This window comes from Camelus bactrianus, chromosome X, assembly GCF_048773025.1.
Source record: "Camelus bactrianus isolate YW-2024 breed Bactrian camel chromosome X, ASM4877302v1, whole genome shotgun sequence".
Taxonomy (NCBI): domain Eukaryota; kingdom Metazoa; phylum Chordata; class Mammalia; order Artiodactyla; family Camelidae; genus Camelus; species Camelus bactrianus.
In genome coordinates, this window is record NC_133575.1 from 42,423,410 (window position 1) to 42,436,280 (window position 12,871).

The following is a 12,871-nucleotide window of genomic DNA, read 5'->3' on the forward strand; positions in this document are numbered from 1 at the left end:
GTATGCCAGGAGCAGCTGTAGTTATACCTTTCCTTTTGTTGTTCAGGTCAGTCTAACTAGCAACATGATGATGCTGTAATTGCCTCTTTCTGCCTCTACATCTTCTACCCACTTATCTGCCTCCTTAAAATAATCACTGTTTACAAGAGAATGTGTTGCAGAGATTTGAAACATTTAGTAGAGGGTTGGAGAGAGAATGTACCTGTCCATCCTCTCTGCTAGTTTTACCAACCTTTCTATTGCTTCCCTCAATCCCTTTTTCAAGTAAAACATGGCTTAACACCCACTCGTGATGTTATAGACAACCACGGCTATTGAATCATGAATGTTGCTAGAAATTAGGCTACAAGAGTGCTCCTGGCCAGCTGTGTTCCATAGCTGCAGCTGAACCTGCATAAAACAGATGTTTAGAAAGAAGGCAGAGAAAGAAACAAAACTTGCCTCTTAAAGGCTAGAACTTAATAAAGGCAAAATCAAAAGAGTCAAGGAAATCGGGTTCCTGAAAAGTGGCTGGCATGACCACAAACCAAGTGCCTACCATCCTAGGTCAGGTCCAATCCCAATAGACTGTTTCGATTAAGGAAGACTATAGAGCAGCAGATTTAAGGAAGCAAGGCCTCTTGGACTTTGTTACTGTTAGCTGGAAATAAGATGAGGGCAGAGAGAATAAGAAACAGCACAGGGTTTGGTAATTTGAGGAGGTTTCATATTTTATTTCCCCTTTATGCACAGATAATATGGGATGGTGATGAATCGATTGAGGTATAGGGTTAGGACTATGAGAGTGAACACACTCTTCAGTCCTCCAAGTACATGATCTTAGTCAATTCCAAAGGTTACCTGCAAAGGAGAGTCAGATACTTAACTCTGTACCTCTCCTCTACCCCCAGTACAGTCTTAGAACCGGAAGTGGAGAATGGCCCTTGAAAACAGTTTCCTGACTCAGCTTCTCAACATTTACAGTAGATAACTTTGAGGAGAAGAATCCCCGGGTAAGTCGGCCAAAGAAGGGGGCAAAAATATACTGTGTGATGCCTTGGCAGGTGCCTTCAAGCTGTTGTACATAAACTAAGTGATGATACGTAGGCCAACTGTCACCCTGGGCCAGGAGGAAATTAATCAATTCCCTAGAGAACCCACCCCCACTCCATCTCACCTCCCTATCCCCAAAGCCCAACCCAGGCCCCCACTGCTCTGCTCCCCAAGGATTATGCAGTTTGGTTTCACACATAGACTGGTACTCAAGTGAGTCTGATGGTTTCCAGGCCGAAGCCTAGTCTGTGGGCCTCATAGTATGCGAGGCATGTGGGCAGGTGGGCGGCACCTGCTGCCTGAGGTCACATGGTGCTCTCTATCCAACCATCAGCATTGCCCCCAGGCTTAGGCTCAGGGCCATGCCTCCTCAGGCCCTGCCCTCAGCTTCTGTGGCTCCCATGGTGGGGCGGCTGGAGAAGCTGGGGCAGTGGGTGATTGTGGGAGGGTGATAGTCAGGCGGGGATGGCCAGGACTTGAAGGAAAGCTGAAGGACCCACAGAGGGCGAGTGGCCTTGCCAGAGGGAAGTCAGGACTCATTTTGAGGAAAAGCATGTGCTACAGGAGATCTCATCACTGATAGGGGTGGAGGGGCTCATTCTAGGTAGTTTCATTACCCTCCGGAGGAGGAAATACAAGAGAGATCACAAGGCACATCTGGACAAGCTGATTTATTAGAGCGTTACAGTGGGGCTCCCACACAGAGGCACCAGAGCCAGGCACTCAGCTGCCCTCATCCCCCTCAGCTGCCAAAGCCTCCTGGCTCTCCTCGCTGCCAGGCTCCTGCCGAGCAAACTCCTCGATGACTATGTCCTCAGAGCTTGCAGAAGCAGCGAAGGGGAATGGAGGGTTAGAAACAACTGTCTGCATGTCTTCCACATTCACTACTAGCTCCTGATCCCAGAGGAGTGATCCCTTCCCTGCTTCCCAGCTCAGATCCTCAGCCCCGCGTCAACTGCACTGGCTTGTTTCCTTCGCTCCCTCCCCAATCTCCCAACAGGAAAGTCCCCCCTGAGGGCTGGAGGGGAAATAAGAATGGAGGGTAGGAAGGAGAGAAGGGATGGAAGCATGAAAGACAGGAGAATGGCGAGGGGGCGGGGAAACGGAAAAACAAAAATGACAGCGATGAGGGGGAGGGATGATTGGGAGAAGAGCAGGAGGTGGAGGGCGGGGACTCAGGAAGGAAAAGGCGGGCTCATGAAAAGCACTGAACTATGACACGAAGCTAAACCACATGTTGCTACTGCACACCTATTGTAAGCAAAACTCCAGGGAACCTTTTTTTACACTGCCATCATCATAAAATAGTGCAATGGGGAAAGGAGGGTGGGGTTTCCAGGCCTCACATTTTCTTACCAGGTAGCCTCTGTAACAAGCATGGAGAGGGAGGGAAATATGGAGCTGAGGCTGATAAGGGACCCTTCAATTCCCAGCAGAAATGTCTAGTTCTCTTCCTTCGTCCTTTTTAACGCTCTTCCTCCCATACGCACAACATACAGACACACACACACAACTTCCTCTGAAAACCTAGACACCCAGCCTACCTACTGCTATTCAGTCTCTATCCAAACTGCCAGTTCCCGATTCACAAGATCAGAACTGCTTGGTCCCCGTCTGTTCCTGTGAGTCCCACCAGGTCACTTACCATTCGATGGTTTCGGATGCATCAGGATCAGGGGCAGCTCCACACCAACATCACTGTGAGGATCCCAAGGTGGGATTACAGATTTCCCTCCATGTCCACACCCCGAACCTCTCTCCCTCAGTTTTCCGATCCTGGGTTGCCCTCAGATTCTCCCTCATGTCTCTTTTGGTCTCCTGATATCATCCTCCCCTTCTTGCCCCTGTCCCCCCTCCCTGCATTCTCTTACCTGGCTGTCAGGTCGCCTAGGATGCTGAGGGCAGAATGACACCCTAAAATTAGCAGCTGGAAATGGAAAGGGGCAACCTAATTTTACTGGGGGATGAGGGATCAAAAGGCCAACTCAGCCACAGAGTGGCTTGTTGGCTTGCTCATAGAGCGCACAGGTTTGGGAAATGGGTCCAGGAGAAGGAGTGGGGAATAGCTTGATTGGCTCAGTCCAACTGGGAGGAAAACAGAAGTGGCTCCCTAGCCTCTGCCCAGATGGACCCTGCACCCTCACTCACCCTCCACAGGACACCATCAGGTTGACTCTGACTTTGTAGGACACCAGGATCCCCAGCAGCTCTTTGTCCACTCCTGGTCGAAGACTAAAGCGGGTAGTATTCATTGTTGTGTGTTGGGGGAGGGTAATCCATTCAGTTCCCCCATCCCTTCCTGTGCACCTTTTGGGTTTTTTGGGGTTTTTTTTGTTTTTTTGAAGTACAGTCAATTATAATGTGTCAATTTCTGGTGTACAGCACAATGTCCCAGTCATGCATATACATACATATATTCGTTTTCATATTCTTTTTCATTAAATGTTATTACAAGATGTTGAACATAATTCCCTGTGCTATATAGAAGAAACTTAAAAATATCTATTTTTATATATATAGTGACTAATACTTGTAAATCTCAAACTCCCAGATTTATTCTTTCCCACCCCCTTTCCCCAGTAACCATAGGATTGTTTACTATGTCTGTGAGTCTGTTTCTGTTTTGTGGATGAGTTCATAGTGTCCATTTTTATTTTTTTAGATTCCATATATGAGTGGTATCATATGGTATTTTTTTCTCTTTCTAGCCTACTTCACTTACAATGATGATCTCTAGGTCCATCCATGTTTCTGCAAATGGCATTATTTTATTCTTTTTTATGGCTGAATAGTCCTGTGCACCTTTTGTCATCTAACAAGTCTCCCAGGCTCAGATCTCCTACTCTTGGGGACTGCTTTTCTGTTCCTCAAATCTAGTTTTTACCACGTCACCCTCTGCTTAAGAGCCTACCTTTCTGAATGTAACTACTTCACTGCTTGACTTTCACAACCCTTAACAATTTGGCCCCACCTAGCCTCTCTAGAACCTTCCTGCCCTAACTTCCTGACACCTGGATTACAACCTAAGCCGATCCATCTCTCCATGCTCAGAACATGCCACGCGGCTTCCTGCTTTCCAGCCTTTGTCCATGCTAGGCTCCCAATCTGGAATGCTCTTTTCTTCCTCTGTTGCTCTCCAGATCCAACACATGCTTGAAGATCTAGCTCATTCTGTCTCCTCCAGGAAGCCCTCGCCAACTACGCTGGCTTCTTTGACTCCTGTTTAATTTCTAGTCTGAACTGCATATACTAACGTTTAACTGTTAGATTGCATTTGCATTCCTCTTTGTTCCCTATCTAGGCCACAAATTGACTGAAGGCGGAGAGTCTTAAACTTCTCTGTGTCCTCCCACAATGCTTTTAGCATGGGGATGAGCATGTAACAGGTGTTCAGTGGAAACCCACTGACTGAAAAATAAGACACAGAAAGCAATATGATCTTGGGAAAGTCTCTTCATTGCTCTGGGATGCTGATCCTCTGTCTATAAAATAATGCTGTCTGGATGATTTTGCAGGCTCATTCTAACAGTAACAGTCTATAGCTACATGTTTGATAGGGCATAGAGAGAGGCAGTGGGAATTAACGCTTGACAGAGGGTGGCAGATGGCTTTTGGTGGGAGACACATACAACACTAGGGCAGCCAAGTCTTAGGCATAGGACCAAATGAATGATTTGATAGAATTCTGTCAGTTCCTATTGTATTATTCTCCTTTTTTGTCTTCCTTTCCCTCCATTTCTCACCTCCTAGTTTTCCACTCCACTCCTGTCTTCACTGGAGAGTAGCTGCTATAGAGATTGCAGTGTTAGAGCCAGATGACGTGAGATAGAATCTGTTCCACCTCTGCCCCTTATTAGCTATGGAAGCTTGGACAAGTTCCTTCATCTCTCTGAGCCTTAGGGTCATTAAGTGTAAAACAGAACAAGAACACGTATCCAGCCAACTTGAATGAGTTTCTTATGAAGATGACATACTACCATATGTAAGGCCTTTGTGAGCTGTAAAATATACAACATAAGGAATTTTTCCATTCCACTTTTTCCTTTCTTGTTGCCTAGGACCTAAACCTGCCATTGGTCCCATGGGTATTATTTAGCATCCTGTTCCTCCAGCCTGGAGGGATGTCGGAACACTGGCCTAGGGACATTCTTTAAACTAGGTAGGCTTCATTGAAGACAAAACCTCAGGACTGTATATATAGCACACAGAATGGGTTGGGGATAGAAAATGAAGGTTGGGAGTTACATTTGAGCTTACATTGTGCTAGAGGCCAGATTGGTGTCACCATGCTTAAATTTGCCATCTAGTGCCAGGCCCTGTTTCTCGCAGTTGTCAGCCAGGAGTGGGGTTACTTCAAAGCTCTTGGAGAAGGTGGAGTTAGCAGCTATAGTCTCCCTTCAAAAGGAAAAGAAGAGAAGATCTTAAGCTAGGCTTGCCAACTAAGTAATTCTCATCCTCAAGAGCATTTTGCACGATTCCGTGAACCTACTAGAGTATCCAAGGGAGTTGGCATGTCTAGCTGTGGAGAGTAGGAACGATTCACTCCGGTCAGAGATCCTCATGCCCCTGCCCTCTCTCAGCATTTCAATGATCCTCTTGGGGGTATCCTCCCTCTAGTTCTCCTCCACATCAACCCTCACCTTGACTTTCCTCAGTCCTGGGCTCTTCTCTGCTTCCTTCTTTCCTCAACCCCCTCCTCTGCATCCAGACCCCAGCCCCCTTCCCACCACCCTACCCCTCAGCTCTCTGACCCTGGCCCCAGCCCCAGCTCACGTGAACTCCTGGATGAACACAGTCTTGGTGTACTTGTCTAGTGAATACAGGACAACATCTGTGATCTGATCAACTGAAGAGCCAGGAAAAAGCACATGACTACAATTAGTCAGTCATCTTCAAGACCCCAACTCACGGCCCTCAGATGTGACCTTATACATAGGCACACCATGCATTCAGCACAAAAGATATGTGTTTTGATGAACCTGCATTGGAGGGAAAGCCTAGATGAATGCAGACTGGGGAAGTGGGGCAGTTTTGGAAAAAACCTGTGGCTTTGGGACCAAGTACCTGGGGATAGGACAAGAAGCTCACCTGAAATCTTGATTTTTTTGATGACCTTGTTGGTGGAGTTGTTGATGGAAACATTGACAGAGATGGCTTTGCCGTGGTAGTGAACCTGAAGCAGGAGGGGAGGCTCATGGCGAGGTTGGAGGGAGAACACCCAGATCAAGCCCTTGAGTTTGTTTCCTTAGTGCTGTTGCCACCCTGGCTTCAATCCTTGTCTTACCCAAGTAGGAGATCAGTGAAGAAGGGGTTTCAAAGGGGTTTGTGGTAGGGGACAGGAAAGGCGGGTAACGAACCTCCCTGTCCATCCAGGCCTGGAGTTGTAGGGGCTGAGCTGACAGGAGGAAGCGGCGCACGGTCTGAGCCCAGGGGCCGGGGCCTGGCTCCAAGGGTGCAAACTGTATTTTCCGAATCACCAGCCGCACAGAGTCTCTGAGTAGAGGCCAAGAGGTCAGCTAGAACGTCTCCTTAGGACCCACAGACCTTTCCCATGCCAACCCCATAGCCCAGTCCTTGCTTGCGGGGTGGAGGTAGCAGAAAACCTCGCTCCAACAACACCTCTGAACCCTCAGTGAGATATCTAGACCACATGTCAGCAAACTGTGGCTCTCTGGCCACATCTGGCCTGCTGCCTGTTTCTGTATGGCCTGCAAGGACAGAATGGTTATTACATTTATAATGGCTGGGAAAAAAATCAAAGAACAATACTACTTCATGACATGTGGAAATTATATAAAATTCAAATTTCAGTGTCTGTAATTAAGCTGTATTGGCACACAGCCATGCTCCTTCATTTACGGACTGCCTGTGGCCGCTTTCATGCTACAGTGGCATGGTTGAGTAATTGCAATAGAAACTATATTGCTCACAAAGCCGAACTATTTAGTTTTTGGCCTTTGACGGGAAAGTTTGCTGACCTTTGCTCTAGAGCAAAGAAGAGAAGTCAGAGGGGACTCAGAACTGGGCATCTGAGCTGGTGGTGATGGTGCTGTGGAGGTTAGAAGTAGGTCTGTTTCTGTCCTGAAAGCGAGATCTGTTTCCTGGCACAGGCTGGAGGCAGGGGTTTTGGAGAGGACCAAAGAATACCTCTTGGAGACTTTCTCCTCCAGGTTTTCAGCACAGAAACTCTTCACTTCAAAGTCAACACCACAGGACTGCAAAGGGGCAGGGACAAAGAGAACTTGTTTCCAACACTGCCCCTCTCTTACTTGTGGCTCTATAAAGATACCTGATCCCATCCCTTAGCTGTCCATTTCTCCAGTCTTGTCTGTTTATCCCTCTGTCCCTCCTCCCAGCACTGACATCTGCCCCTCTTTCTTAGAACCCAGACCTCACCTTTCCTGTATCTTCAGGACCTGGCTGCAATGCCACTGAACAGGGCAGGTTGACAACCATCTAGGGGATCAGAAGGAGGTCAACAAACAGAAGAAGTAAGGACCCCATTTCTCTGTTCTCCTTCTGTAACTTCCTCTCAATCTTCCCTGAAAGCCTTATCCAGGACTTGGGGTCAGTACCTGCAGGGTAAAAGGGTAGGCATTCTCCCCCAGTTTGTGCAGCAGTCGCTCCTGTAGGACTGTGAGGGGCCCCTGCGGGCTGCTGGGCTCAGCTGGGACCACTTGCTGGACCTGTACATACAGATCTTTGCGGAACGTCAGACCAATCACATCCAAATCATCATGGCCATAGCGAAAGGCACATGTCAACATGACAAACACTGTAGGCAAAGGAAGAAGAGAGTGACCTGTCAGGCCTGAGAGGGAAAGGCGATCTTAAATGGCTCACAGGAAGACATGGAGAGACAATGTAGTATGATCAAAACAGTATGGCCTTAAAGAAAAGGATTAATGCATTTGACTATAGTAAAACTTAAAACTTCTTTACATTGAGTCTTTCTAAGTAAAACAGATAAACAACAAGTTCCTACTATATAGCACAGGAAACTATATTCAATACCTTATAACAGCCTATAATGAAAAAATATGAAAAGGAATATATGTATATATCTCTATATATATATCTGTATCTGAATCACTTTGCTGTGCACCAGAAATTAACACAACATTGTAAATCAACTATACTTCAATAAAAAAATTAAAATCTTTTAAAATAATGAAACAAATAAAAGCCTGGGAGAAAACATTTGCAAAATATATCACAAACAAAAGTTTAGTGTTCATAGTATATAAAGAACTCCCACAAATCAGTGATAAAAATAAAAATGTCCCAATATAAAAGTGAGCAAATTATGTGAGTAGGCTCTTTGCAGAAGTGCAAAATGGGGAGTGGCCAATAAGACATGAAAACATGTCTAGTCTCATCAGTAATCAGATAAATGCATATTAAAAACAACAGAGATAACATTTCACACCCTTGGGATAGTCAGCAATTTTTCAGTCTGATAGCAAGTATTGAGCTGTGCTCCAGATGTGGAGCAATAGGAGTTCATTACACACTGCGGTGGGAGTATACATTATATAACCACTTTGGAAAACTGGCGCCATCCAGTAAAAACTGAATCTGCTCATATCTTATGACCTAAGGAATTTAGAGGAACTCTTGCTCATGTCTATATGGAGATACACATAAGAATGTCCGTTGAGCCAATGTGTTTGTCATAGCATAAAACTGGAAACGATTTAAGTACCTATCAATGGGAGAATGGGTAAACAGTTGTGGTATATTCATATAATGGAATACTAAACTGGGGATAAAACAAATGAACTTGAACTCCATGTATTAACATGGTTAAATCTCAAAAACTGTTGAGTTAGAAAAAAGAGCTAGCTGCAGAATGATATGCACAACCTGAGATCGTGTATATCAAATTGAAAAGCATGTAGAACAATACCGAAGTTGCTCACAGGTATATAAATGTAGAGTAGAAGTGTAGAAACATCATGGGAATAATAAACACCAAATTCAGGATAGTGGTTACCTGGGGGTGAAGGCAGAAAGAGGAGGGAGGGAAGAAGGGGCATGGGATCAGGGAAGGACACATGGGAGACTTCAGTTTGTTTCTGTAATTCTTTTTAAAGCTACGTAGTGGGTACAGGGTATTCCTTACGCAATTCTCTAGGGTCAGAATACCTGGGCTTGAATATGACTTGTATAAATCCCTCGAGTTGTCTTAGCATCAGTTATTTCACCTGTCAATAATAGGAGTGCACTAAAAGCTCTCCATATGTTATTTAGACCTCACAATAATCCTCTGAAAATGAGAGAAAATGAGCTCAAAGCTGTCAAGTGACAGCCCAGGATTTCAATCCAGGCCAGTCTGACTCCAAAGCCTCGACTCGTATGTGCCCAACTTAACTCATAGGATGGCTGTAAGGAGTTGATGTATAAGAAATCCCTTTGGAAATTGTAATTATAGATGTGGAGGATGAGGACGATGTTGATTATGATCATCAGCATGGGAATATTGGAGAAATGGAACTTATACTTTGCAGCTAGTACCTAAGATTAGGGGCAAACAGAAAGCCACTTCAATGCTCTAGTGGATTTTGGGATGGGGTACAGAGGACAGTAACAGAGATGGGGGGAAGGAAAGATTTAGAACAAGGGTGGGGAATCTTATTTTTATCAGGAGCCCTGACCCAATGAAAAGAAAACTACCAAAAGCCACACACTAATAGAAAGCAATCTATTTTTGTGTTTTTAAGAGATCAGAATATCAAAAGTCAGATTATCTGATTTTAAAATTACAAACAAGCAAAGAAAATGAGTCTATATTCAAAAGATACAACAAAGACTGAAAGTAATGATAATGGTAGTGTTTATAAGGACACAGGCAATGGGCAGCCTTGTACCCTGCAGGAGGGAGAGTTAATTGGTACAATCATTTTGAAGGGCAATTTGGCGATAGAAAGCTTTAAAATTGTGTGACTGCCCTTTGGCCATTCATTCTTTTTCTGGGCGTTTAGTCTAAAGAAATAATTGGACAGGTATGAAAAAAATCTATACAAGTGTGTACCTTCCAGGGTTGTTTATCATAGCAAAAAATGTTCAACAATTGAAGATTGGCTAAATACATTATGGTACACCCATACAATATAGTGGTAGGCATCTTAAAAATTTATAGGTTTTTATATATTGACATAGGTAAAAAAGGAGATTAGAAAACATTATTTATAATATAGCATTTTTAATAAAATATAGATTTTTTACACAGACAATATGACTAAATATGAACTAAAATATTAGTGATTGTCTCTGGAAGATAGGATTACAGTCTTTTCCTCCTTCATCTGCACTTTGTAATTTTTCTACAATGAAGAAAAACTTAATTTTCAAAAGATCAACAACAGATAAATTCACCTTGGTTCTCAATTATGCCAATTAAAGTGGGAGAAGGGAGAGAAAAAGAAAAGCAAAAGAAAAGAAGGGAGAAAGGAAAAGAAAAGACAGAGAAGGTGAGAAAAAGAGGAAAAGAGGTGGCTGGAAGGAAGGAGGGAATGGGAGGAAATGAAAGAGATGAGAAATAAGACAGGAAACAATCAGGAGGGGCCGGGCAGAAGGGTATCTAGTAGCCCCTAACGTGAGGATGTTAATCAGATGAGTTGTATTTGGCACATCCTCCTGTTGGCATGTGGGGAGGACATCACTGCCCCCCAAGATCTTATTGGCTCTTGGGCAGTTTAGAATCATCTTTTTTTTTGTTAGTAAATAGCTTGCATTTATTTTTTTAATTCAACATCTATTATAAAGTCATTAATTTAGATTTGTGTTTATTACACAAACAATACGTACTAACTGTGTGACAATCAGAAAACACACACCAAAAGGGAAATCCAAGCTCTGCCATCATACATGATATTCCAGAGATAACTATTATTGATGTCTGTTGAGTTTGCTCCCCAAATTTGTTTCTGTAATTAAACATAAGGCCACCTTAGGTATTTATGACTTCTCTCTCATTGCCTTTTGGAAATTAAACATTTTATTTTCAGATCATTGTAGATTGACATGCACTTATAAGAAATAATACAGAGAAATCCCCCAGAGATTTTTGTTAAACAACACTTCATTCGCACAACCACATATGCTGCCCTACAACCGGCCGTTTTCATTCAGTGGTATAGTGTAAGCATATTTTACATCAACAAATGCACCTCGGGAAAAAAAAAACATTTGAAAATACGATGCAAATAAGATTATATTCATAAAAGTAACAAAACATATAAAATAGCTAAGGAATAAACTCCAGAAATATACACAACTTAATAGTAATATAAACCTATTAAGGGACATAAAAAAGATTGGAATCAAAGGAAAAAACACATCTTATTCCTGGATCAACATTCTTTTTTTTTAAACTAAAGCTTTCTTTCTGTACATTATTCTGAAGATTTTGTAGGGCTGTAAAAAATGATTTAGATTTTAGAACTACAGAGTAATTGAGAGTCTTAAATAAGTTGGTTAATTTACTGGCTAGTTCCCAAAGTTCCTCTGATATTTAAAACTGGGTGGACTGCCTTTCCATACTGTTTAATCTGAGAGATTCAAGTCTGTTTTATTCCACAACATCTAAAGATTATATCTGAACTAGTATTCATCAATTTGTTCTGAGACTTTTTCAAATCAAACTCAATTTCAATCTAGTTGGATCACAGAGTAAGAATTAAAAGAGAAAAAAGCAGTAAAAAAAACAATTCAGTGTAATATTGATCTGTAGTATCTTATTCTGTGGCCAGAGCAATGTCTCTTGCTGTTACTTGCTGTAGTTATTGTTTTGTTTGTTTATTTGGGATTTTTTTTTAATGGAAAAGATGGCTTCCCTACATAAGGGAGAGATGGAAAGACATATGCCAGAGACTGCAAAATGTCAGCCTGAGGGCCACATCCAGCCTATGAAAAAATAAAGTTTTCTGACCTAGCCAGGCCTTTCAAAATCTTTTAATTAGTTGCTAACACTTGAAATTCAGGAAATTTGCATAAAAATCTCAATCTCTGGTGTATTGGATCTTCCTATAGGCACAGCAGTGAAGGGGGGGTACTACCAACAATAATGGAGAAAATCAGAAATTTTAGGGAAAAAAACTATTTTGATTTCAACACATATGCTTTAGAAATATATTTATTTTTAATGTCACTTGGGAATGAATGGGGCATTATAATCTTTTTCAGACTTTGGATCTCTAAAGGTCTTATTCTGAGCTTTATTTCTGATTCCTCTTTAATAATCAGAAAATTTGGCCACACTGGGCTGAAATTCCCAATTGTTGACCTCCACCAGGTGAGACATTCACAGTTCTCACCACTTTTTAATTTTCTTATACCCCTCTGGTCCACTCGTCCAGACCATTCTTTCAGGTTGCTTGTCTGGTATGCATGACATTTTAGTTTGGAGTCCCTGGCACATACACAAACAAGGAATTTTACTTACTCTTTCGACCTTTTAAGTAATCAGGGTCAACCAGGACTACACCATCTGTGGAGAGGGAGAGACAACAGGCACCCTGGTCAGGAATAGTCCTCAAACCTTGAAACAGAAGTTGATCCCTGAATGGTTCCTCCGATTTTCCCCTTTAATTGGCCTCCTCTTCTGTGTGGTCCTTTCTTGGCTTTCCTTTACTCCCTGACTCCCATTCCCTTCTCCCCAGGCTCTTTCCCTTTTTAAACTCACTGACCAATGGGTTCCACCATGTCCACATGGTCCACGAAGTCCCGTTTCCCCAGGTAGATGGAGAGCTGTTGTGGAACAACCTCCCATGTTACTCTTATAATCATCTTTGAATGGATTCCCCTGATGCCCCCAACCCAAACCCCTGAGACCTCG

At 43.2% G+C, this 12,871-nt stretch overlaps 1 protein-coding gene across 1 annotated transcript; it reads right to left on the reverse strand.

Annotated features, from left to right (window-relative positions):
- Nucleotides 1–1,006: 1,006 nt before the first annotated feature.
- On the reverse strand, nucleotides 1,007–8,308 carry ARR3 (arrestin 3). Its single transcript, XM_074358976.1, has 10 exons — nucleotides 7,608–8,308; nucleotides 7,429–7,488; nucleotides 7,180–7,247; nucleotides 6,390–6,525; nucleotides 6,121–6,205; nucleotides 5,806–5,878; nucleotides 5,290–5,427; nucleotides 3,181–3,264; nucleotides 2,389–2,398; nucleotides 1,007–1,971 (listed from the first exon to the last, which is right to left on the reverse strand). Exons 1-10 carry the CDS (start codon nucleotides 7,797–7,799, stop codon nucleotides 1,756–1,758), a joined length of 1,062 nt encoding a protein of 353 aa, XP_074215077.1. The 5' UTR covers nucleotides 7,800–8,308; the 3' UTR covers nucleotides 1,007–1,755.
- Between the last annotated feature and the right edge of the window lie 4,563 nt (nucleotides 8,309–12,871).

Excerpts from the sequence above, each read along its gene's own strand:
- ARR3 (XM_074358976.1), bottom strand. The coding sequence starts at position 7,799 with ATGTTGACATGTGCCTTTCGCTATGGCCATGATGATTTGGATGTGATT. Across the intron at positions 7,248-7,428 it reads GTCCTGAAGATACAGGAAAG|TCCTGTGGTGTTGACTTTGA; the intron begins GTGAGGTCTGGG and ends GCCCCTTTGCAG. Across the intron at positions 6,526-7,179 it reads GAGGAGAAAGTCTCCAAGAG|AGACTCTGTGCGGCTGGTGA; the intron begins GTATTCTTTGGT and ends GCCTCTACTCAG.